The 26,936-nt window shown below is 39.3% G+C and overlaps 1 protein-coding gene across 1 annotated transcript; it reads left to right on the forward strand.

Annotated features, from left to right (window-relative positions):
- Positions 1–26,441, forward strand: LOC121291954 (lysosomal-associated transmembrane protein 4A-like). The gene is made up of 7 exons (XM_041213641.1): positions 1–316; positions 9,074–9,182; positions 9,949–10,025; positions 12,582–12,713; positions 14,650–14,745; positions 18,135–18,233; positions 23,579–26,441. Exons 1-7 carry the CDS (start codon positions 221–223, stop codon positions 23,759–23,761), a joined length of 792 nt encoding a protein of 263 aa, XP_041069575.1. The 5' UTR covers positions 1–220; the 3' UTR covers positions 23,762–26,441.
- The last annotated feature ends 495 nt before the right edge of the window (positions 26,442–26,936 follow it).

A 26,936-nucleotide genomic window follows, 5' to 3' on the forward strand; every position in this document is an offset into this window, starting at 1 on the left:
TAGGAGATAGAAGCAGGAAGTGGCGAAGCTGTAAATTCTATCCCGGGCCGTTTAACGGGTCCCTTAGAGGGAAAGAGAGAGAGAGAGAGAGGAAGAGTGCGGTGATATTAAAGCTAAAGAGCCTGCCTTCTTCTCTCCACTTCATATGATATATATATATATATTTTTTTTTCTTCTTTTATAAATCCATTGATAACACAAAACAACAACAAGGCCGAACATGGTCAGATTTGTCTCCCACATGTACCACGGGAGTCACAGATGCCTCTTTTGCCATGTCCGAACTGGAACCATCATCCTGACCGCTTCTTACACGGTGAGTGGGATAAATAAATTAAATAATAATAATATAATAAATCATGTATAAGTTGTGTGAAAGGTGCAGGGGGAGGAGTGGGGGGGGGGGGGGGGGGTGGGGAGAGAGATTCCCCCCTCCCCCCACCACCACCTGGATGGGGGATGAAGATAAAACGGCATTAGGGACGCCTCAGAGTTGTGCCTTTATCTCCAGACCTTTTTTTTTTAAAAAAAAAAGAGAGAAATAAAAGGAGACACTTGCTGTTAGATGGACGTTTGCGGGGGTGGCGGTGGTTGAAGAGGGGAGTTTGTTGCTCGGTTTGTTGGTATTTTCCCTCTCCTTCCTCGCTCCGTTTTCGTCCCAACCGTCTGCGGGCGCGAGCCGGCGGGCGGCGCGTGGAGCAGCCGTTACCAACCGACTTTCCGTTTGAAATTCGAATTCATTTTTGTTTTATTTCTCTCCCCCCCCCCCCCCCCCCGCCACAAAAAAAAAATTCGATATTGTTTTTGTCATTACTAACGCTTAAAATGGTGGGTTTTTCAATGGGGTGACGTTAGAGACGTACGACACCCTCGCATTTTAAGAGCACTTCAAATGTCCCAAATCAAGAACCTCCGGGGGTGGGGGTGGGGGTGGGGAAACCGAGGAGGCCATTCGGCCCCTTCAAGCCTGCTCCACCATTCCATAAGCTCACGGCTGATCGGCTTGTGGCCTCAACGCCGCTTTCCTGCCTATCCTCAAGTAACCCTTGACTCCCTTGTCTGTCAAAAGTCGGCCTGACTCAGCCTTGAATATATTCAATGACCCGGCCTCCACTGCCCTCTGGGGAGAATTCCACACATTAACGACTGGTGAGCCCCCTCCCCCATCCCCCATCCCCACCCCCTTTCTGTTTCCCCCTTCCCTTTTTTTTTCCAATAAATTATAAAGATTTTCCTTTTCCCACCTATTTCCATTATATAAAAAAAAAACCCACTAGAGCTATACCTTGAGTGCCCTACCATCCATTCTTAATTAGCACATTCGTTTAGATAATATCACCAACTTTAACTTTAACACCTGTGTGTTCTATTGTACTATTGTCGTTGACATCTTTTGATGATCTGCTTCTATCACTGCTTGTTTGTCCCTACAACCACACCAACCCCCTCCACCTCTCTGTCTCTCTATCTCTCCGCCCCCCACACACACACCTTAAACCAGCTTATATTTCAGCTCTGTCCTGGACTCGAACTCAAGTTCTGTCGAAGGGTCATGAGGACTCGAAACGTCAACTCTTTTCTTCTCCGCCGATGCTGCCAGACCTGCTGAGTTTTTCCAGGCAATTCTGTTTTTGTTTTGTATTTCCAGCATCCGCAGTTTTTTGCTTGTTTGTTTTTATCCTCCTATCTACCCTGCCAAGCCCCCTCAGGATATCAGGTTTCAATAAGATCATCTCTCATTCTTCTAAACTCCTCTATCAGCCTGTTCAACCTTTCTTCGTAAAATAAGTCCTTCACCCCAGGACTGTGTCAAGTGAACTTTCTTTTAACTGCTTGTAACACAATTATATCCTTTTGTAAATAAGGAGACCAAAACTTTACGCCGTGCTCCAGATGTGGACTCACCAAGACCCTGCACAGTCCAGCTGCAGCAAAGCTTCCCTACTTTTATCTTCCATTCTCTTTGCAATAAATGCCAGCATTCCATTTGCCTTTTTATTGTTATTATTTTTGCCTTCGTGCTGTTGTCCAACACGATTTGACCCCAGAATGCCAGCTGGGGAGATGTTAGGGCAGGTCATCAAAGATTTGGTCCTAAAGTCATGCCGGCTCTCTGTAGAGCAATCCAGTCAAACCTGTCCCCCTGCTCTATCCCTGTAGCCCTGAAAGTTTATTTTGCTTAGGCGCTCTCCTGATTTCCTTTTGAAATCATTCATCATCTCCGCTTCCACCACCCTAAATTTCAGGTTGTTAACCAGTCGCTGTGTTTTTAAAAAAAAAGCTCTTACTGCACCTCTTGCCTAAAACTATAAATCTGTGTCTCCTAGTCCTTGTAAGATCACAAAATGAGAACAGCTTTTCTTTGTCTGCCATATCTAAACCTATCATAGTCTCATACACCTCTAGCAAATATCCCCTCAACCTCTGTTCAAGGTTCTTGGGTTTTGAGGAGCATTTTAAAGTAGGAGAGCAAAAACAGGTTTAGGGAGGGAATTCCAGAGCTTAGGATCCAGGCAGCTGGAGACATGGCCATCTCAAATGTTACTAGCAAGTAAGATTGTGAGATTCCTGCCAGCTATTTTGAATGTTTGTAAAAGACAATTCAGTCACAGCAACAACTTTGACTTATATAGCATCTTATAACCTTGTAAAATGACCCAAGGACATCAAAAAAGTGTTACAAAACAAAAATCTGACACCAAGCCACATAAGGAGTTATTAGGTCAGATGGCCAAAAGCTTGGTCAAAGAGTTTAGTTTTAATTAGCATCTTAAAGGAAGACAAAGAAGTAAAAAGTCAGAGGCTTGGGGAAAGAATTCCAGAGCCAAGGGCTTGGGCAATTGAGGCTTGGCCTCCAATGGTGAAGCACTGAAAATCAGAGATATGCAAGAGGTCCGAGTTTGCCTTCCCTATTACCTGCTGAACTTGTATGGTAGGTTTTTGGGATTCATGCATGAGGACCCTCAAATCTCTCTCTGCTGCAGCTTTCTGAAGTCTTTCTCCATTTAAATTATATTCAGCTCCTCTATTCTTTCTGCCAAAATGCATAATCTCACATTTTCCACATTATATTCCATATGCCAAGTTTTTACTCACTCACTCAACTTGTCCATATCCCTCTGTAGACTCTTTGTGTCGTCCTCACCGCTTGCCTCCCCACCTATTTTTGTGTCATCCACAAACTTGGCAATTGTACATTTACTTCCCTGATCCAAATCATTAATATATATTGTAAATAATTGTGGCCCCAGCACTAATCCCTGTGGCACTCCACTAGTTACAGGTTGCCATCCTGAAAATGCCCCCCTTATCCCAACTCTCTTTCCTCTATTAGTTAGACAATCCTCTATCCATGCTAATATACTACCCCCAACACCAGGGGTTCTTATTAAGTAACCTTATGTGCGGTACCTTAACATACTGATGAGTTTTCAGGGAGGAAGGGGATTTGGCACTTGCCCCATGCCTCACCCACATGATTACAGTTTCTGCACGTTCTGCTAAACCTAGAAGTGACTTTGACAGTTTCACAACTCTTTGAAGAAGTTTCTCGTGCCCCTTGTTCTGTATCTCTTGCATAAAATCTTGTGTCGATGGCACCTCATCCTTGACCAGAAACAGTCTACTTCTAGCTATCTTCTACCTCATCTTTTAATTATTTTAAACTTGCATTATATCATGCCATAATCTGCATTTTCCTATCACAAAAAACCCCATTTTTGAAGTCTTAGTGTAGTTCCTCATGCCAGGCAGTGTCCCTTTGAATCTGTGTTGTGCACACTATAAAGCCCTATCATTCTTCATGTAGTGTTGAGCACAGCACAGCTCTAACTGAGGTCTTATTAGGTTTTACACAAGCTTATCATTATCCTTTTTTTTAATCTTCCATGTCAGTTGAGATAAAACTTAGAATTCTATTCTATTTTTTTTACTGGCCTTAACAATCTGTGATTGCTGCCTTCAATGTTCTGTAAATTGGTACCTGACAAGAATGGAACCTTTTGGAAATTTAGAGTAACGTACTAAATGGAGAGGTCACCGCTGCTGCTGCTGTTGGGATTCAAGGAAAATTGCATTTGGTGCACATCCTGGTTTAGGTAATCATGTTTGTATTTTATGACACCAATGACAGGCAAGTTTAAGCTTTTGAGAATGCATTAATTCTTCGAAGTTAATACAGGGTTCATTATGAATGGTTGTCCCTCGAATCTTTATTGTAGGAAAATGTCGCAAATTGATAAGTGTTTGCCTTTTTTCCTCAATGCGCCATGCCAAGTTGAAGATTATGTTTCTAAAAGTAAAATTCAGTCATTTTGAATATTTATAAAAATGGATGTAATTGGCTTTGTATAGCTGCCCACTGACATTAAAATAGTGGCTCTGGCAATATTGAACGCTACTAAAGAGCATTGCTTGTTTAGAATTATCATGGCTGCAATTGTTTGCTAACACCAAATGAATGTATGAGGTTGCCGAAATGCTGGTTTCGTTATACTTAATACTGAAAAGTTTTCTCAAAGGAAGTGGTTATTTTGCAGATCAGTTAATTGCATGTCTTCTGCTCTGCTGAATACATTGCAAGCTTGAAGTGTTAGCAGGTGTGGTGCAGATTGTATGCTATATTTGGATGGTCTTTTCTCCCTCCCTAAAGAGGAAGCAGAGTTAATTAGTTCAATTACTGTTTAATAAGGTTAATTATCTTTTTGACTTTGGATTTAGTTGGTTAATTTGAATTCTATACAGTGGAGCTGCACATCCTGGAATTTGATAATAGCTACACATTGCAACACTGAGATAGCCTTGAAGAGTACTGATGTGCAATAATGAAAGATTATGGCCTACAAATTTTGGGGTACTGCTTCCCCCATCCTCGCCCTCAGAGGAAAAGGGAGGAGGGGGAGGTTGGGTTTCTCAGTAATCGGGCCAAAGGAAATTGTGGATTGTGCAACTCTCAACTGGGAGGAGGGTGGCCAGGGAGTGGGGATATGGGACCAGGAGATATGGGATTTGTGGGGGAGGTCAGCGAATCTTATCCAGGAGTGGCAACAATCAGGAGCTTCCTAAATGTAGGTGTGGTCCTCCCAGCTCCACATTCAGGTCAACAACTTAAACTGCTTTGTTGCAGGTGTTTTATAAGGTTTTTTTTTTGAGCTCGGGCAGTGATGGCACTGTCTCAGGGTCTTGCTATGTAGATCCCGACCAGATATTACATCCTTTGTTTACAAATGCACAGGACCTAACAGTTGTTCTTGGCTAAAAAGATGTCTCCTTTTTGTCCTTTGCCAACATGACAGCCTTAAGTCCTAAGCGTGTGCACGCTTCCTGTCTGTTAATTTGGGGTCTTGAGGTGCCATATGGCATCTGAGAAACAAGTGCTACACAACCAAATTTCCAAGCCTGTGTATCTAAATTATTTGATGGCTTTTTGTTGTTAAGGGCATATCATGTTTGATCAGTGTGAGTTTTTGATGAGGTAACAGCGAGGGGGAGCTTAGGGCATTGGAGCTGCTATTGTGTGTAGTGACATTGTTGTCTTGCAGTGAAAAGCAGTGAAAGTTCATTGGACTGATTCGTGGGATAAGGGATATGCCCTGTGAGGAGAGATTGAGTAGACTAGTCATAGAAGAATGAGAAGTGATCGATGAACATAGTAATTAGGAGCATGAATAGGCCATTTGGCCCCTCGAGCCTGCTCTGCCATTTGATAAGACCATGGCTGATTTTTTAATTCTTTCACGGGAAGTAGGCCAGCATTTATTGCCCATCCCTAATTGCCATGAGAAGGTGGTGGTGAGCTGCCTACTTGAACTGCTGCAGTCCACATGCTGTAGGTACACCCACAGTGCTGTTAGGGAGGGAGTTCCAGGATTTTGACCCAGTGACAGTGAAGGAACAGCAATATAGTTGCAAGTCAGGATAGTGAGTGGCTTGGAGGGGAACCTACAGATGATGGTGTTTCCATGCATCTGCTGCCCTGGTCCTGCTAGAGGCTGTAGATTTGGAAGGTGCCATCGTCGGTGAGTTGCTGCACTGCATCTTGTCAATGGTAGACACTGCTGCCACTATGTGTCAGTGGTAGAGGGAGTGAATGTTGAAGGTGAGGGATGGGGTGCCAATCAAGCAGGCTGTTTTGTCCTGGATGGTGTCAAGCCGCTTGAGTGTTGTTGGAGCTGCACTTATCCAGGCAAGTAGAGAGTATTCCACCACACTAATGCCTTGTAGATGGTGGACAGGCTTTGGGGAGCCTGGAGGTGAATTATTCTCTGCAGAATTCCCAGCCTCTAACCTGCTCTTGTATGGCTGGTCCAGTGCAGTTTCTGGTAATCCAAGGATGTCAGTATTGGGGGATTCAGCAATGGTAATGCCATTGAATGTCAAGGAGGGTTGGTTGGATTCTCTCTTTTTGGAAATGATCAATGCCTGGCACTTGTATGGCATGAATGTTATTTGCCACTAGTCAGCCCAAGCCTGGATATTGTACAGGTCTTGCCGCATATAAGCAGGGGCTGCTTCAGTATCTGAGGAGTCATGAATTGTGCTGAACATTGTGAAATCATCAGCAAACATCCCTACTTCTGACCTTATGATGGAGGAAAGGTCATTGATGAAGCAGCTGAAGATGGTTGTCCTAGGACACCATCCTGAGGAACTCTTGAAGTGATGTCCTAGGACTGAGATGATTGACCTCCAACAACCATAGCCACCTTCCTTTGTGCTAGGTATGATTCCAACCAGCAAAGAGTTACCTGCTGATTCCCATTGATTCCAGTTTTGCCAGGGCCCCTTGATGCCACACTCGATCAAATGCTGCCACTTCTGTTAAGACCCTAGGATGCTGGCCATCAGGTCCTGGGAACTTGTCAGTCTGTAGTTCTGATTGTTTTCCCAGTAACCATCCCCTGGTGATTGTAATTCTTTTAAGTTCCTCCGTCCCTTTCATCTCTTGATTTACAAGTAGTTCTAAAATGTTATTTGTGTTTTCTACAGTGAAGACAGGCATAAAATATCTCATCAATGCTTCTGCCATTTCCTTAATTTCCATTATTAATTCACCAGAATCGCTATCTAGAGGACCAACACTCATTTTAGTTACTCTTTTCCTCTTTAAATACTTCTAGAAACTCATACTATCTATTTTTATATTTCTAGCTGGTTTTCTCTCACTTCAATTTCTCCCTCATTTTTTTTTGCTAGTCTTTAAATTCCGTACAATCTTCTGACCCACCACTAATCTTCACAGAATTATATGCTTTTTCTTTCAATTTGACACTATCTTTAACTTCCTTAGCCACAGATAGTTAATCCTTCTCAGTCTTTCTTTCTCACTGGACTGTATCTTTGTTAAGTGTTATGAAATATCATCTTAAATGTCTGCCACTGCATCTCTACTATTGTATCCTTTAACACAATTTCCCAGTTCACTTTAGCCAGCTCTATCCCCATACCCTTGTAATTGCTTTTATTTAGGTTTAAAGCACTAGTCTTAGACCTACACTTCTCACCCTCAAACTGAATGTGAAATTCAATCATTAATGGTTATTGCCACCTAGAGGTTCCTTTACAGTGGGGTCATTAATTAATCCTGTCTCATTGCACATCACTGTACCAGGTCTAGAATAGCCTGCTCTCTGGTTGGATCTAGAACATGTTACCCTAATAAATTGACATCGAAAAACACTATGAACTCATCTTCCAGTCTACCTTTGCCAACCTGATTCATCCAATCCACATGTAGATTAAAATCACTCATTATTGCAGTGCCTTTTTTATAAGCCCCTATTATTTCTTCCTCTATACTTCATCCTACAGTGAAGTTACTGTTGTGGGACCCATAAGCTACTCCCACAAGTGACTTCTTATGATATTTCCTATCTCTATTCATACTAATTCTGCATCTTGATCTTTAGAACAAAGGTTATCTCTCACTATTGTACTAATGTCATCCTTAATTAACTCTTAATTAAGAGCTACCATACCACTTTTTTCTAGCTTCGAGCCTTGGTCACCTTGCATAAGTAGTGTTTCACAAGGATCAGTGCAGGGAGCACTGTTGTTCACAATTTACATCAGCAATTTGGGCTTAGAAATTGCATTTTTGATTCCAAAATTTGCAGGTGACATCAAATTGGGTTGGGGAATGGTGGGGATAGTCAATACTGAGGAGAACTGCAGCAGTTTGCAAGAGGGCATTAACTTGCAGAGAGAGGTCACTTATGACTGAAAGTGCGAGACTTGGTGGGGTAGAGGAACAATGAGTACAAACACACAATCACTAAAAGTTGTCACAGGTTAGCAAGGCCATTAAAAAAAATAAGCACAAGGTCTTATCTCTGGAGGGAAAGAATTGAAAAGTATAGAAGTTATGCTGAACTTGTATCAAACCTTGGATAGACCACACTTAGAGCACTGTGTACAGTTCTGGCCTGCATGTCTAAAAAGGGATCTTAGAGGCACTGGAGAGAAACTGAGAGTTTACAAGTGTGATACCAGACACACAAGAGTACACATATCAGGAAAGGATTGATAGGCTGGGGGTCTCTTCTTTTGAAAAAATAAGGCTGAGGGGAGACCTAATAGAGGTCTTTAAAATTATAAAAGGTTTTGATAGAGCGGATACAGAGAGAATGTTTTCTGTTATGGAAAAGAGCATAACTAGAGGATATCAATATAAGATAGTCACCAAGCAATCCAATAGAGAATTTAGAAGATTTTTAATCAGAAGAGTGGTGAGAACTTGGAATTTGCTACCATAGGGATTGGTTGAAGCGCATAGTATAGATGCATTTAAGGGGAAACTCGACAAGCATGAGGGAGAAGAGAATAGATGGTTATGATGGTAAATTTAGATGAGAAAAGATGGGAGGTGGCTCAAATGAAGCACAAAGACTGAAATGGACTGGTTAGGTCAAATGGTCTGTTTCTGTGCTGTATGTAATGTTCTGCAATTGAACAACATCAAGACTTGGAATTGGCATTTGTTTCCAGTATTGTGCATCATATAGCTCACCAATGGACAACCACGGTCACAATATACATTTAGTAATAGCAAAATGCTGTTTTTTTTTTCTTTCAGGTTGTTTGGACAATAATGGCTGGATTTGAACTGGTGAGATTGTTCAGGCCAGATTCAAAAGTAGATGTCTCTATGGTTGGTATTCATCTTGAAGGTGTTTTTCATGGAGGTAAATGAATATTTTCGATGCTTTTGTCTTAATTTTTAATGATTTAGATTAGAAAATCTGCAGTATGACGAAGTTCTGTACATGTAGTATGGCAATTTATTTTAGCAGTGTAGATTGTGACTAGCAATCTCCCATATTAAAAGTACATGTTAAATTCAAACGTTTTAGTATACAACTTTAGGTTGTAACACTGCTGCACTCTATATCAAGGCAACAGAGGTAAAAATAAATTTAACATAGCTTGGCAATAGCTGTAACTTCTTTTGGTTAAAAAATTAATTGAGCCTAAGTTTGAGTGGGTGGGAGGTGAAGGGGTGAAAGGCGTGCTTTGGGAGAGGGAAAAATTGACTCATTTACCAAGGCAGTCGCTTTTAAGTTAAATGAAAATTAGTATCCCTTTTGAAGCTGAATGTTGGTCCTCATGCTTGCCTAGATCAAATCTAGAGTGCTGGCCAAAATTTAAACTATTCTGTTAGCCTCAAATAAGTACAAGTTCAAAAAATGGCTTGGTTGTTAAATAAGTCTTCAAGCTCTTTTGCAACTTATTTGAATAAAGCTTCATTTCTCAACCTTATTAAAATACGGGCTGATTAATCCAAAGCATGGTTTTATGGAATGAGTTTAGATTTTGAGTAAACTAAATATACAGTACTTTTGTCACTCAGCATTGCTAAGGCAGTCTCCTAATTTACTTGATGATTAATTGTCCCAGTTTAAATCTGCCATTCTCAGCCATTGTCCATTAACGTGTGAACATGTCTTTCAGTGGAGACGTTTACATCTCTTATCTTTGAAGTTTTAATGATTTCTATCAGTGGCTTAGGAGTTTATGGAATTATTAAGGTAAGATCTTCCAATTTTATATTAAAATTAGCAGACAGTTATATGCATTTAAAATGCTTAAATCACATTAGGTTATCAGCCTTTTTATAATGTAAAACTTATAATGTGTTAGTTCAAACTCGTGCATCTGTTCTGAGATTGCCAATGTGAGTTCATTTTCCATTTTGTCAACCAATGTGGTACCACCTTGAAGAGATTGAATGTCACAGAATCTACCATGTAACTGACTGGTATGAAGTTGATTGGTCCTAGTGTTTTTCATGTAGGATTGGTTGATGTCTTTTAACAACAGTGGCATTTTTATTTACAACTGCAGAGAGTTGAGCTTTAGGTGTTCGATACACGCACAGGAGTTCATTTACCCTAATACAGACTAGGTACTGGAACACTCCTCAGTGTGAAGGCTGCATTAAACTAAGTGGCAGCAGCAGAAGTCTTGCTTCAGACTATCTACAATTTTCTTTCCAAATAGATAAACTTTTGTGGACCTGTGAAATTGTATCCCTTCCTGTCTGAGCACTAGTCCAGTGACATTACCACTACACCACTATCTGCTCATGCTTGTTATCAAACCCTCCAAGGCCTTGCCCCACTCTACCTCTGTAACCTCCTCCAGCCCTACAACCCTCTGAGCATACCTACACTCCCCCAGTTCTGACGTCTTGCACACCTCCAATTTATAATTGCTCCACTATTGTTGCCCATGCTTTCAGCTGCCATGCCCTAAACTTTCTGCCTTTCTACCTCTTTCCTTCTTTAAGACACTCCTTAAAACCTGTTTATTCGACAGAACTTTTGACCAAATGCCCTGTTATCTCAAGTGTGTTGGTGTCAGATTTTGTTTGTTAATATTCCTATTAAGTGCCTTAGGTTGCTTTACTCTATTAAAGGCACTATATAAATGCAGGTAGTTTCTGATCTGTATGTACCCTTTCTGAATCCACATTGAATGCTGGATACAATGTCATTATTATATAAATGATTTTCGAATTTGCAGAATGAAAACCTATGGGATTAAAAGGACAAGGGCAACATGGATACAAAATTGACTAAGGGGCAGAAATCTAAGTAATGGTGAATGTTGTTTTTCAGACTAGGGTGTACTTTGGTGTTATCCAAGGGTTGATATTAAGAAAACTGCCCTTTTTGATGTGTCTTAATGGGGAATGGACTTGACCATTGAGGGGGTAATTTCAATGGTCAAGTTGCAGATGGTATAAAACTCAAATGTAGTGAATGATGAGGGCATGGACCAACAGATAAAATGGGCAAACATCTGGCAGATGATATTTTAATGCAAGGAAGTGTGAAATAATACGATTTTGGTAGGAAGAGTGAGGAGAAGTAATTTGAACTAAATGGTACGTTTTAAGATTGAGGAACAGAGACACAAATCTTTTAAAGATGACAATGCAAGTTGAGATGGCTGTTAAGAAAGCATATGAGATCAATGGCTTTGTTAATAGAGGAATAGACTACAAAAGCAAGGAGGTTATGCAAAATAGTTTAGAAAATTGATTAGGCCTCAGCTGGAATATTGAGTTCAATTCTGGACACCACACTTTCGGAAGGGTGTCAAGTCCCTAGAGAGGGTGCAGAAGAGATTTGCTAGAATGGCTCTTGAGATGAAGAACTTCAGTTACGAGCAGAAGGATTTCCTTAGAGCAAAGAAGGTTAAGAGGAGATTTGATAGAGGTGTTCAAAATCATGAATGGTTTTGATAGAATATTTAAGGAGAAATTGTTTCCAGTGATAGAAAGGTCAGTTACAAAAGTATAGAGGTTTAAAATGATTGGTAATAGAACCAAAGGCAACATGAAACTTTTTACACAACAAATTGTTGTGATCCAGAATGCACTGCTTGTTGGAAACAGATTCAGTAGTATACATTCAAAAGAGATTTATATAAATACTTAAAAGAAAAAAATACAACACTATGGGGAAAGTGCAGGAGGTGGGGCTCTTTCGAAGAAGCAGCGCAAGCATGGTGAGCCAAATGGCCTCTTGTGCTGTAAATTATTAGGAAAGGCATGTTACCCATAACTTCCACTTGGAGGAAGTATTTATTCAACATATTTACTATCTATTGCTCATTCTCAGGCTTTGATTTTTACAGGGGGATGTAAGGGTGCAGGGATGCCCAGTAGTGAGCAGCGAACCCAAAAAATTCAGGATGTCATCGGCAGGACGTCATTTGAATAAACCTTTACAGAGTCCTGCCTGACACTGACACCTGGCTAGATTAACTACTTGGCTGGCAGATGGTGTAGGGGATCTGGTGTCAGCAGGCAACAAGCAAGGACCTGTGAGAATAGTGTACAGCTATAAGGTAGGGAAGGTGACTTTGTCTGCAATCGTGGGGGGTGGAGGGTTGGTGGTGGAGAGAGAAAAACACCAGTGTAACCCAGGGGAAATATACTCCGTGAGATATAAAGTAAGACATTTTCAACGAATAATTATTTCATAATTTTTCAATTTCCCAAACGTCCAAGAAAAATACATGGGGAAACAAGTGCTTCTATTGACTTTTTCGTTCCTATTTGTTTTTTGATCTAGTACTTTCCACATTTTCTGACTCCATTTATATGTTACCTGGTAGTGGACATCATCATCTATTGCATAGAAGTGCTTGGCATCTATGTTGAACTTCCAGAATATATGCACGTCAAGCATTATGTTCAAAATGTGGTAAGTTTTACCTCACAGGGTCTTGGATTTTCTATTTGAAAGCGAATAGTTTTTGTTCCTCCTTTTTACTTCACTATTTTTCTTTGTGCTTGTGCTCTGGGCTAAAGATAAGGCTGATAATGGTAGTTCCCTTACCTTGGGTACTGTCCCCATCTCCCTTTGGAAACCTGTTGTTGTCAACTCCTCCTCAAAAAAGAACACCATCACCTCACTATTTTCACAAACTACCACCTCATCCCCATCTGTTGTTGCCTCATAATTCCATGTCCACTTTTTCTGCAACTCTGAAAATCTCCAATCAGGTTTCTGCCATTTTCACAGTACTGAAACAGCCATAGTCAAGTCCCAAATGGCTTCGTCTGTGAATGTGAGTCTGGTGTTATTTTAACTTCATTGCAACCTTTAGTATGGTTGATCGTGCCATCGTCCTATAACATTTTTATGTTCTGCAACCGAATTCCATTTTTAAATATCCAGTTGGAAACCCGAAATATCCTGCAATGGCTCCTATTCCCACCCCATGCCATTCACATCAGAGTCCTTTCGGTGCTATCCCTGGCCATCTATTTCATATTTGCATGCTGACCCTTGGCAACATCATCCGAAAAATGTCATCTGATTCCACATGCACTCTCTGATCTACCTCTGCATTGTCAGTCTTCTTGCTTGGTTCTGTATGAGCAGCAATTTTCTCCAGTTGAACACTGAAAGATTGAAGCTATTGACTTTGGCTGTGTCACAAACTTCACTTCCTTGCCATTGATTCTGACCCCTGAACCAGACTATTTGAAATTTCGGCTTCCTATTTGACCGTGAGCTGAGCCTCTGACCCCATGTTCTCTCCATCTCAAAGATTGCCTACTTCCACCTCCATGTTATCACCCACCTCCACCCCTATCTCATTCACCCTGTTGAAACCATCATCCATATTTTTATTACCTCACATAAACTTGAGTTTATCCAAAACACTGCAATCCATATCCTAATTGCCCTTATACTTTCTGACCTAGATCTGCTCCTGGTGCATCAGCACATCAAATTTAAAACTCTCATCCTCATGATCAAAGCACTCCATGGCTTCTGCCCTTTGTATGTCTGTAATTCCTCTAGCCCTACTATCTTCCATGAGGTCTTTCTCCAACCCTGGCCTCTTGTGCATTCTGTATTTACTTTTCCCACCATTGGCTATGCCTTCAGCTATCAAGGTTCCAAGCCCTGAAAATTTCCTAAACTTGTCACCTCTACTCCCTCAATATTCTCCTCAAAACCAACCTTTCAGTCACCCCTCTTAATATTTCTTTTCACTCTGTCAATTTTTGCTTGTTAATGCTCCTGTGAAGCCCTTTGGAATATATTCCTATATTAAAAGCACTATACAAGTACAAATTGTTTGAAAATATGTAATCTCACTTTTGCCTTTTTGAATAAAAAAAATAGAGAATTGATAAAATTGAGCTGGAGTCCATCACTGCAACACAATGCAAGGATTTTGATCTCAAGACGTGTTGTCATTCTCCGAAGTAATTGTTAATTTTAGCTCTTAAATGGAAAATCTTACTTATTTGCCTACAATTATAGAGTTTTGTTGCCCAGTTAGTGTGGCATCTGCAGTGTCTGTTTTGCTGACTTGGAAAGTTGTCTACTTTTATGTTTGTTTGATTACCTATGAATTTTACAGCCAGCATACAGATGGGACCTTCATCCCATCAGTCTGGGTTTGATTTGAACTCTGCTTTGAGATGCTAATAATTAATTATTGCACCATCCAGTCCACTTTTAATATATCTAAGAGGAAGAATAGTCTGAGAGATTTGTACTCCCTATCCCTATACTGATGTGAAGAGCCAGTGATTTTGGGACAGTTCTTTTTATTACTGTTTTTCAGTTAATGTTACATGGTTTGTATTTCTAAGTAAGTGATCATTTTCCTGCCAAGTTTTATTTCCCAGAAAGAGAAATTGTGGCTGAACCAGACTCCAATAAGGCCTTGATAACGTACATATGTATATTCCTATGCGTTTTGCTTTTGAAGGTAAGAAATTCAAATATTGTTGAATACTAAGTTTATGTTGGTGTCTTAATATAAGCAACATAAACTGTATCCTGTTGGTTAGCTATTGTTACGATAGTTCAAAGCCTAATACTTAATTCAAAAGCTTATATTTAATCAGAAGTATCTAGAGTCCACACTGAACCCATTGGATATTGCCAATGTTAGTGTGACGTTTTGGAGATACATTGCACTGACAACACAAGTTATTTAGCTCAGTATTATGGTTAATCTTCCATCAGAATATGCACCATGATCTATGTATCTGCCCTTTCCCTGCATTTCATATTCTCCAGATCTAAATATTTATCCAAACAACACTAAATGTTAGCCAAGTTTCCCCTTTTGTTCTAGTGATGATTCTGAGTATGTGCCTCCTTATTACAGATTTGCCATAAAGTGGAGACACTTTGCTAATACAAAAGCAAAATACTGTGAATGCTAGAAATTTGAAACAAAAACAAAAATTGCCGGACATATGCCAAAAGAAATTTTTGGATGGCAGTGGTAGAATATAATGGTGTCCTGAAATCCCTTGAGCTGGCTTGCATTAATCTTCACTGCTTGACAAATGTCATTCTAAGTGACCATGATAAGCTATCTCTCCTTGTCATTTCTTGACATATCTGCAGCCTTTGACATGGTTGACCGTACCATACTCCTTCACCGCTGCTCTGTCATCTAGCTGGGTGGAACTGCCCTTGTTTGGTTCCATTATTATCTATCAAATTGTAGCCTGAGAATTGCATGTAATAGCTTCTCTTTCTACTCAAGCACCATTGTTTTGGAGTCCCATCAGGATCTATCATTGGCCCTTCCTATTTCTCTTGGAATACTGCAAACAGTTCTGCTCTCCATATTATAAAACAGAGACACATTAGCAAAGTTGCAAAATAGATTTACAAGGATGATATTAGATCTAATAGGATATACTTACCAGGAAAGGCTGAACAATCTGGGGCTCTTTTCTCTAGAAACGAGCAAGTTGAGGGCTGAAGGGGCTTGATAATGTTCCACTCCAAGCAGGCGTATTGTCAGTCTGAACTGTTATCCAGTTAAGATGCACTAAATCTACCTAGTTGTAATTGGTTAGTGAATTATAGCCCAGCCACCTCATAAAAGGCTTATTTTATCTCCTTTTCTGAACCGTTGCCTTAAATTAATGGATTAAATGATGGCTATAAAGCTGAAAACCGAGGATGCAAGTTAAAGTTCTCAGACTGGCAGAAAGTGTGTTCTGCAGGAATTTGCATTGAGCCACTCTTCTTTTTATCAAAAACATAAATGATTTGGATTCAGTAATTGGAGGCATGGAGTTAAAATTTGCAGACAATCCTACATTGCGGTCTATAGCTAGTTACATGGAGAACTGCCCCAAATTACAGGGAAGACATAAACAGACTTGAGAAGGGGGCTGATAAATGGTAAATAAAATTAGCACAATGGAATGTGAGATGGCGCATTTTGTTAGGAGGAATAAGGTGGTCACTTATTTCTTAGCAGATAAGCTAAATGGGGTAGAAGGATAAAGAGATCTGAGAATACAACTACACAAGGTACTAAAGTATGGGGCTTGTATTTAGAGAAAAAGAATGCAAAGGAGAAATGATAAATTTGTTTAGGTCATTTTGGTTAGATCATACTCAAAATCATGAGGGGTCTGGACATAGTAGATACGGAGAAACTGTTCCCATTTGTAAACTGATTGAGAACCAGAGGGCACAGTTTTAAAGTGTTTTGCAAAAGAAGCAAATGCAAGGTGAGAAAAAACTTTTTCACACAGCGCGTGGTTCGGGTTTAGAGTGCATTGCCTCTAATAGAAATAATATGCAGGATTACAAGGAAAAGACAGAAGACTGGCACTAAGTTAAAATGCTTAGACAGCCAGTGCAGACATGATGGCCCGAATGCTGCCTCTTGCACCGTAACAATTCTGAGATTCTGCTTGCAAAGCTGGTCTCCACACAACAGAGGATATGGAAGCACTGGAGAAAATGTGGAAAATATTTATAAGGATTTTGCCAAAATTGAGAGGGTGTAATTACCAGGAAAGATTGAGCAGCCTGGGGTTATTTTATCTGGAAAAAAAGAGACTCGAGAGAAGACCTGATGGAGGTCTTAATTTTATGAAAGGGTTTGATAGGTGGATGAGGAGAAATTATTTCCATCAGAGCAAGGCCAATGAAGCAAAGAATTTAGGAAGAATTTCTTTACAAAATGTGGCAAATATGGTTTGGTGTCATATGAAAATGTTGAAGCAGATAACATTGACATAGTTAAAGAGAGATTTGCACACATCTGAAAGGAACAGAAGCTTATGGGGATAGGATGGGAAAAGATCATTGGGGTCAGAGGTGGCCTGTATGAAGTATAAACACTGACATAGACCAGTTGGGCTGAATGGAATGTTTTAAAGCTGTAAGATCTATTTAAGATCTTTGAAAATCTTAATTAGAACTTCAACCTGAACCCCATGGGCACTAGAATACTGATATTGTTCAGGATGCCCTTTCTTCTCTCCTCTCTGAGATAATAATTTAACCTGCTAGACTTACTGTGGTATTGTCATATCCTAAAAATTGCAGTGTTGTAAACTTGGAACATTGAATCTATTCATTTTAAAGAGGAGGCTCAGGTGTTAATAGGTGTTTCATGTTTATAACCTGCTTAATTCAAAAGTGAAAGTTTGAATTTCTCTAATTAACATGATGGTTCTAACAGAGGCAAAGGATGAAATGTATTGCCCTTGACGATAGATGCTACTTTCTTAGCCAAAGTACCTAGTTTTCTTGTATTGGGGAGCTAATATCACCAGCCAACATATTATCCTTCTGAACTAGAATATGCTTAAATACTGACAATTGCACTATATAATCCTTTCTTTAACTTAGTGACCAGATTTCTTTGATAAATAAACTAGAAAGTTCTATAACAATTGCTGGAAACACTTAAGTCGGGCAACATCCATTGAGAAAACACAAGCTATTTACTTCAGGTATTATTCCTTCCTTGGAACTGAAAAATGCTGTTTATCTGCTGTACTCCTATGAAGGAACAGAACAAGCAGAAGGGGAATTAAGTCAAAATAAACACACAGCAATCACAGACACCAACAGGTTCCACTCTTTGCTTGTCAGCCTGAGTAAAAACAGTGTAAGCTAACGAGCAACAATTGAATGAGTTTTAATATATTGCTGCTTACCAACTTTGTGCATCTTTTATTTACAGCTTGGCATTCATCCCATTAAAATAATGTAATAATTTTTCATATCGTAGTGAAAATCCTGATTTGATACCGTGAACTACTATGAAATGCATTTAAAATAAATTTTGTATCTTGAGCCAAGTCATCTTCTGATTTTTGTCTGTAGTGTTTCTTCATCTACTCTACATGGAATTGCTACAAATTTATTAAGGAATTGGAACAGGAGAGCAGCTTAGTCAACACTCTTCTTAATCTTCGTTCTCGGGTAAGAGTTGTTAAGGTTATCATGATATGATTGGTTATCATGGCCTAATGATTAACAAGCAGGAAAAAGCTAGATGAGTACATCAGACATGTTGTCTTCCTTCCTTTGGGTATGATTAGTGGATGTACATGGAGTTCCCTCCAAGTATGTGCTCAACATCTTTTAATAATACTGCCATTGGGAGCTGAGGATATAGAGATTGATTGCGGACCCATGTCCATGACACAAAAGATTGGTTCCATAATTTTGAATATCTCTGTTAGCTTTGTAAGACATGAATGAGTTTTCACCCAGACTTGTTATTAAATAACTATTATTGTTGATGATTTATTACTATAGGACAATAGAAAGTACAGGGGTGAAGTAAAAAAGAAAATTAAGAAAGCAAAGAGAGGATTCGAAAAGATATTGACAAATATCAAAGAAAACTCAAACATGTTTTACTGGTACATTAAGAGCAAGATAATAACTAAGGAAAGGGTAGGGCCTATCAGAAATGTACATGGTAACTTGTGCACTGATGCTAAAGATGTGGGCAGGGTTCTCAATGAGTACTTTACCTCTGCCTTCACTAAGGAGAGGGATGATGCAGACATTCTAATTAAAGAAGAGTGTGAAATATTAGATACGATAAGCGTAATGAGAGAGGAAGTACTGGAGGGACTGACATCTTTAAGGTGGATAAATCACCAGGGCTAGATGGATTGTATCCCAGATTGTTAAAGGAAGGCAGGGAGGAGATAGCGGATGCTCTGAGGATCTTTACAGTGCAGAAGGAGGCCATTTGGCCCATCGAGTCTGCACTAGCTCTCTAGAAGAGCATTCCACCAAGTCCCACCCCCCCTGCCTTATCCCCGTAATCTTGCACGTTCTCTCTTTTCGGGTAACAACCCAGCTCCCTTTTGAGATACGGAGTACCTCAATCGAACCTGCCTCCACCACCCTTTCAGGAAGTTTGTTCCAGACTCCAACCACCCTCTGAAAAAATTTTTCCTCACATCACATTTACTCCTTTTGCAAATAATTTTGAATCTATGCCCTCTAGTTCTTGATGTTCTCCTGAGTGGGAACAGTTTCTCTCAATTTACCCTGCCCATACCCCTCAAGATCTTGAATACCTCTATCATGTCTCCTCTCAGCCGCCTTTTCTCCAAGGAAAACGGTCCCAAAATCTCCAATCTATCCTCTTAGCTACAGTTCTTCATCCCTGGAATCATTCTTGTGAATCTCCTCTGTACACTCTCCAAGCCTTTACATCCTTCCTCAAGTATGATACCTAGAACTGGATGCAGTACTCCAGATGAGGCCTAACTAGTGTCTTATACAAGTTCAACCTAACCTCCTTACTCTTGTACTCAGTGGTCCTATTAATAAAGCCTAGGAAACTATATGCTTTATTAACTGCTCTCTCAACATGCTCTGCCATCTTCAATGACCTATGTACGTATACACCGAGTTCCCTCTGTTTCTGCACCTCCTTCAGAGGCTCTCCCTTTATCTTATACTGGCCCACCATATCTTTCCTGCCAAAACAAATCACCTCACACTTGTCTGCATTGAGCTTCATCTGCCACTTGTCTGCCCAATCCACCAACTGAATACGTCTTTTGAAGTTCAAGACTATCCCCATCACAATTGACAACGTTTCCAATCTTCGTATTATCCACAAATTTGAAATCGTGCCCTGCACCCCCCAGTCTAGGTCATTAATATACATCAGGAAGAGCAAGGGTCCCAACACTGACCCCTGAGGAACTCCACTACAAACCTTTCTCCAATCTAAAAAAACAACTGTTTATCACTACTCTGTTTCCTGTCACTCAGCCAAGTGCCTACTTTCTCTTTTATTCCATGATCTAGAATTTTACTCACAAGTCTGTTGTGTAGCACTGTTTCAAATGCCTTTTGAAAATCCGCATACACCACATCACCAGCATTTCCTTTATCAACTTTCTCTGTGACCTCCTCAAAAAACTCCAAGTTAGTTGAACATGATTTTCCCTTGATGAATCCGTGCTGGCTCTCCTTAATTCTCCTGCACTTTTCTAAGTGATTATTGATTTTATCCTGTACTATAGTTTCCGGTAGTTCCCCTACCACTAAGGTCAAACTGACTGGCCTGTAGTTGCCAGCTTTATCCTTGCACCCCTTTTTGAACCAGGGCGTAATATTTGCAGTTCTCCAATCCTCTGGCACCTCCCCTGTCTCTCAGGAAGACTGGAAGATTATCACTAGTGGCTCTGCAATTTCCACTCTCACTTCCCTCAGTACCCTTGGATGCATCTCATCCAGTCCTGGTACCTTATCTATTTTAAGTAAAGATAGCCTTTCTAACACCTTCCTCTCAACTGTAAGCTCTTCTAGTGTACCAGTTACCTCCTTTCTCACCTTGGCCTAGGTAGCAAATTCTTCCTTTGTAAAGACAGAATTTTTCAATCCTAACTAGATACAGGCGAGGTACCAGAGGCCTGCAAATGTTGTACCAATATTTAAAAAGGTTGCAAGGGATAGGCCAGAAAATTATAGGCCAGTCAGTCTGACTTCGGTGGTTGGGAAATTAGTGGAATCAATTCTGAGACACAGGATAAGCTGTCACTTAGAAAGGCAAGGATTGATCAGGGCTAGTCAGCATGGTTTTCTTAGTGGAAGATAGTGTCTTGCTAACTTAATAGAATTTTTTGAGAAAGTAACAAGGAGGATTGATGAGGGTAGGGCAGAGGAAGTTGTCTACATGGACTTTAGTAAGGCATTTGACCATGTCCCACATGGCAGACTGGTCAGAAAAGTGAGATCCCATGGAACACAGGGGAAAGTGGTGAGTTGGATCCAAAATTGGCTCAGCGACAAGAAACGAAGGGTAATGGTTGATGGATGTTTTTGTGAATGGAAAGCTGTTTCAGTGGCATTCCACAAGGTTCAGTGTTGGCATCCTTGCAGTTTGTTATATGTATTAATGACTTAAGTATAGGAGGCATGATCAGCAAATTTGCAGATGACACAAAAATTGGCCGTGTAGTTGATAGTGAAGAGGATAACTGTCGTCTCCAGAAAGATATCGCTGGTTTGGTTGAGTGAGTGGAAAAGTGGCAAATGTCATTCAATCCGGAAAAGCGTGAGGTAATGCATTTGGGGAAGACAAACAAAGGAAGGAAATACTCAATAAACAGGAGGATGTTGAGAGGGATTGAGGAAGTGAAACACCTTGGAGTGCATGTCTACAGGTCCCTGAAGGTGGAAGGACAGGTGGATAAGGTGGTAAAGAAAACATACTGAATGCTTTCCTTTATTGAACGAGGTATTGAATACAAAACAGAAATGTAATGATGGGACTGCATAAAACGCCTTAGGCCATAGCTAGAATTTTGTGTACAATTCTGGTCACCACATTATAGGAAGGACATAATTGCTCTGGAGAGAGTACAGTGGAAATTTACACAAATGCCGGCAGTGCTGGAAAATTGCAGCTATGAGGAAAGATTGGATAGACTAGGGTTGTTTTCCTTAGAACAGAGGAGGCTAAGGGGTAGCCTAATTGAGGTGTACAAAATTGAGGGTCCTAGATAGGATGGACAGGAAAGACCCATTTATGGTGATTCGTAAAAGGATTAGAGGAGACATGAGGAACAACCTTTTCACCCAGAGGGTAGTGGGCATCTGGAATTCACTGTCTAAATTGGTGATTGAAGTTGAAACACTCAATTCATTTAAAAAATACCTGGATTTGCTCCTGAAGTGCTGTAATCTGCAAGGCTACGAACGAGGTGCTGGAAAGTGGGATTAAGAACGAGCAACTAGTTTCTTTTTTCTCTCTCTGGCCGGCACAGACACAACCGGCTGAATGACCTCTTTCTGTGCCGTAACTTTTCTGTGATTTTATGGTGATCAGGGCTTGTATTGGATCTGTAAATATTTTAAAATTAAAGCTCATTGTATATTTGTATAAATTGAGGCTTTAGTAAAGCACCATGTTGGTTATTATAGGTTTACAGAGCCACCGTTTTCTTCAGCATTGCTCATTTTGCTTGGTGCTTTACTCTGTCTCTCAGCAGTGCTGTTTATATTTTTTTAAATCTCAGGATGCATGTGCAAAAGACAAACTAGGAGCAGAAGGGTGAGCTGTTAAATGTAATGAAACTAGCAAAGCTTGTATAATCAAAACTGCATTCTGCATTTGATTGGCATAATAGGCAGGTTATTCTTTTTAGCATAAGTATTAACTGCCTCTAGATTACAAATTATATTATAGGGGAGGCTAATGTCTCACAATTAAGAAATTGGTATGTATTTATAGATGATTACTGACAGTGGAAAATTAAGACTATACCTCTCTTCCTTTCTTCCCTCCTCCCCACCCCTCACTGCCACATGTTCTTTCTTGGTAACTTGCCTAACTGACCATCTGGCATGGCGAATTATCTGCAGGATATTTAAATGTCGGGATCATTTAAATCCAATCTAATACAGTTCAATTTGAAGTAGGAATTGCTGTATAGTGATCAAGGGTCATTGCTGTACACTCCCACCTTTCCTTTCTTATCCAATCTCCTCAGTCCCGCCCTTAGCAGTTTTAACACCTGGTACCCCAGCTACATTTATCCAGCTCAGCACAACTAATGAATCAATCTGGAACCTTTTCGATTATATGGCTTGATAGCAGACTGGTTAATGCACTCATCAAGCGAGCTATTGTAATAATACTGACGTGCCATACATATCTGCAGCGTAGTGTTGATTTCATTAGCTAAAGAAAGGGAGCTTGAGATAATGTATAAAGAACTTGGATGGGAACAAATAGACGTGTCAAAATGCATACTTAGTCTAGGCTTAACTAGTGTATGTTGGGCATGAGAGTAGAATTCCCTTAGTCTAAGACATCAGCTTCTGTCTTGAATATTTAAATTGTTTTTTTTGTCTTTGGGTTTACAAATAGGAAAAATCTCCGCAGGAAGATAAACCGAAAACTCAATAGTGAGTATAGTTTAGTTTAGACGGTTATAAATTGTCTAAATTATCTATAGAAGAAAAACTCAAATGGTTGTTTGTGAACTTAGGGCAGATATGCAATTGTTAGAATGTTACCACTATTTTAGTGCACCCTTTACCTATCAATTTGTGCTATTTGAGATCAATTTCCTTCATGGTCCTTTTAAAACCAGTCCATACCATGAATACAGTTCTATAATTATTCCTTCTGGTTGTATGTCTTTGAGCTGAAGGAATGTCTTAACAACCATTTATAAATTTCCACTGTCATATGCACTTAAGCTGAATTGAAATACTTCTTGATTTACTTGACCTGTATTCATTAATATCATTACGTAATGAAGCACTTATTTTACATCCAGACCCAGCCACCAGCCTATGAGGACATTATGAAGTTGCCATTATATGAGGAGATTGTAAAGAAGGCACCAGAAGAATTGCCACACAAGGAGTCTCCACCATCCTACACAATGTGTAATTTACGGTGGCCAAATGTGAACATGTCAAAGTTCAGTACCTATCAAAATGTTAGCACACAGTATTGAATTAAGCAACATACTGAGTTTTAGAAGCATCCTTCAACTTTCTTTCATAGGACTGCCAAAAACTGATTTTATACTTGCTAGTGATTTTTGCGGAGTTTGTGCTGCTTGTGTAAAATGGAAAAATGAGGGCATTTTGGGTTCAGTATTATCTGTAGTAAATGTGAAATATCTAATACTGGTCTGAAAGCTAGTGATGACAACGCTTGTGCATTGGAATTAATGCATTGCAGTAAAGTTGATGGGTATTGCATTGAACTATTAGATAATGGGCTAGATTTTCTGAAATAGAAACAAAAAATACTAGAAATGCTCAGGTATAACATGGCTAGATTTTCTGCTCACTGAATATGGAAACCATCCCAACATTTCTAGATCCTTTGAAAACCCATCAACAGGTCTTCAGGAATGAATTTAGATAGATGATAGCTATACACTTTCAGTTAAGATTTTTCAAATAGGAAATAGCAAAAATTTGCTTTAGTGCCACACACGTGCTTTTACCAGCTTAAAAATTTCATCTCCCATCATGTTTTACTTATCTGATAGTTGTATTTTAAGAACTTTATTGACATTAAAGAGTACTTTTGACAGTCATCAGATGATGCTCAACTCTGAAACTGCTTACCAATGGCTTGGATGTTATATATGATGGTGTTATTACAAACTAATTCAGGAATCCTTAAGGTTTTTAACATAAGAATGTTTTTTCATGGACTAACCAATGAATCATCACTTTTCTAATATAATGGCAGACACTGCTTTCATCTAATATTTCCAGTGCAGTCACCCTTCAGTCAAAGAATGCATAGGTTGATTAGACTTCTTCGCAGCATGGTTGCATATATCAGCAGAGGGTATTTCACTGGGGTTTGACTGTAGAAGATTCAAGCTTCAGTAGATTCCTGTCTAGTAGGAAACGAACAATCAGTATTCCAACGGTGATGAACAATCAGTATTCCAACGGAGATGTATCAGGACAGAACTTATTTGTCACATTGTCGAGTGGGCCCCTTATGATGTGTAGTTTACATTAAACCAATTCTAATTACTTAGCTGAAGGTAAGCCACACTTAAAAGTATTATAATACTTTACTGGCAATGTAAAAGCTCATCATATGTTTGAACCAGATTGAAATTAAGATTAGCTGTCAAATATTTATTCTGTTGCAAGCTAAAGATCAGCAAGCTAAAAATTGGACTGTCTTTTAGATGACTTGTCTAAATGTTGTTCCAGAGTAATTTATTTTCATGTTAATTTGGGTTAGAGAAGAGGGAGAAAAATAATTTCTATGCAAAATTTCTAATGGAATCATAAACCTGTTCTTTATACTACTTTGATTTTGCCACAGTTAAAAAACAACAAATTCTTCCCTCAAAATTGATTTAGTCAAATCCATTATGAGCTTCCTTTTTAAAAAAAATGTTGGTTTCTTTCATTTCCATTTGAAAGGACAATGTATGAAAACCTTACAAACATGTTCAATGTCACATTTTTGACTTGTGTGTTTACTGTTGCATTTTGAGGCATGGGATAGCTGAGGTTTTTGTATTGCCTGTTCCTGTTTACTACTTTAATGCTGACTGAGCATTTTCTGTTTCTATATTACTGCATATTTACAGTGTTCTAACTGCAGTACCTGTAGTTGAGTCCATTATAAAATTCCCCATTTATCCATGATATATAAAGCATTTGAAAAGTGGATTGGCTTCAATACTAGCTGCTTGTGTTGCTTAAAATCTACAGCTTGCAAGAACAAAATATGAAACATTGAAATGGTTAAGACCTCTAAGATCATTTAAGTGCACCTCTTTAAATTTGAGTAGTAAAAGTGCAATGTAATCTTTCTTTGCATTTTTAAAGGTTTACATAACATTTTGAAATCTGTGGTACTTTGTTATGGCTAAACTGTGGCAAATACAACTGTCCTCACATTTCTGTGCAATCAATAACGTATGATTTTTAAAGCCGGTTTTGCTTCTGTAATTGAGATTTTCTATAAATAAATTGTACAAACAACACAATTTTGTTTGAGTTGTTCAAAAACCTAAATTGTTGGGAAGTTGAAGCTCATATCCAATGTGAGACCCCTATGCAAAAATCCATGATAAGCTGAGGTACATGGAGCTTTTATCAGCACCATCTTATATTATCTCATGAACCATTTAGTCTCTGTTGCAAATCTCTAAACTGAAGAAAATGCATAAAAGAATTATTTGCAACCTGAGAGCCCTTCCACCTACAACTCTAAAAAAATCATTTTTCTACAGGCAAAGCAGCGTGGAGTATCTGCTTTGAGTGCCATCGGCAATCTGGGTGCAAGTTACATTCAAAATTGTTCTAATTTTGAGAAGTGTTTACTTTCTCCTAAATCAATCCTTTGCATATCGGTGAACATAAAATCTGCTATGAATCAGTGAAATCAGGCAGCATTTTGTAACATTTTTTAAAAATTTGGTTGAAAACATTCCTAGATATGTTTGAGTGGTAGCATTCCATTTGTGACAAACCTATTTCCAGTTATATTAAGCAAAATGTGCATATTTAAACCATTGTCTAGTCCTCCACCTGTGATTAACCTGATTTTAAATAACTGAAAGTGACTTTAAAAAAATACAGAACCATTTGCTAGTTATTTGGTGTACAGTATGTTTTCTTAGTAAATTAAAAATATTCAGAAGATTTTTTAATGTGCCTTTGTGTCCTTCTGCCAAAATGTTCATTTTTAGAGCCTCCTTGAAAGCCTGCAAATTGGCGCAGTAAGTAGAAACTTGCATTGGTGATTAATTTGATCAGGGCATGGTCAGTTTTTTTGGTAGGGTCAGCTTCTATCACAAAACACTAATTAATGGAAGCTCTTATTTGCAGTGAATGTAATTTGTGCTCAAAATTCTGCAATCTTTTGCACTGTCCTGGCTGAATTGGAGTGTATTATGGTGAAGATAACAGCACAACCTAGCAGAAACCCCTCCCCAGTTTTCTGGATTTTAGCCTTTAAAATCTATTTTAATTGTAGAAAATTCTACTAGCATACATAATGGCTCAGGTTTGCAGTTATAATGGTGAGACTGTCAGCGTTGACCATAATAATGCAGTCGAAGTGACAGCAACTTTTGATGACTGCAAGGCCGTAGTTAAATGTAGCAATCCGGACATTGCTGTCAGTGGTTCCCTTCT

This window comes from Carcharodon carcharias, chromosome 19 (assembly GCF_017639515.1).
Source record: "Carcharodon carcharias isolate sCarCar2 chromosome 19, sCarCar2.pri, whole genome shotgun sequence".
Classification (NCBI taxonomy): Eukaryota; Metazoa; Chordata; class Chondrichthyes; order Lamniformes; family Lamnidae; genus Carcharodon; species Carcharodon carcharias.

Excerpts from the sequence above, each read along its gene's own strand:
- LOC121291954 (XM_041213641.1), top strand. The coding sequence starts at position 221 with ATGGTCAGATTTGTCTCCCACATGTACCACGGGAGTCACAGATGCCTC. Across the intron at positions 317-9,073 it reads TCCTGACCGCTTCTTACACG|GTTGTTTGGACAATAATGGC; the intron begins GTGAGTGGGATA and ends TTTTTCTTTCAG. Across the intron at positions 9,183-9,948 it reads TGAAGGTGTTTTTCATGGAG|TGGAGACGTTTACATCTCTT; the intron begins GTAAATGAATAT and ends CATGTCTTTCAG.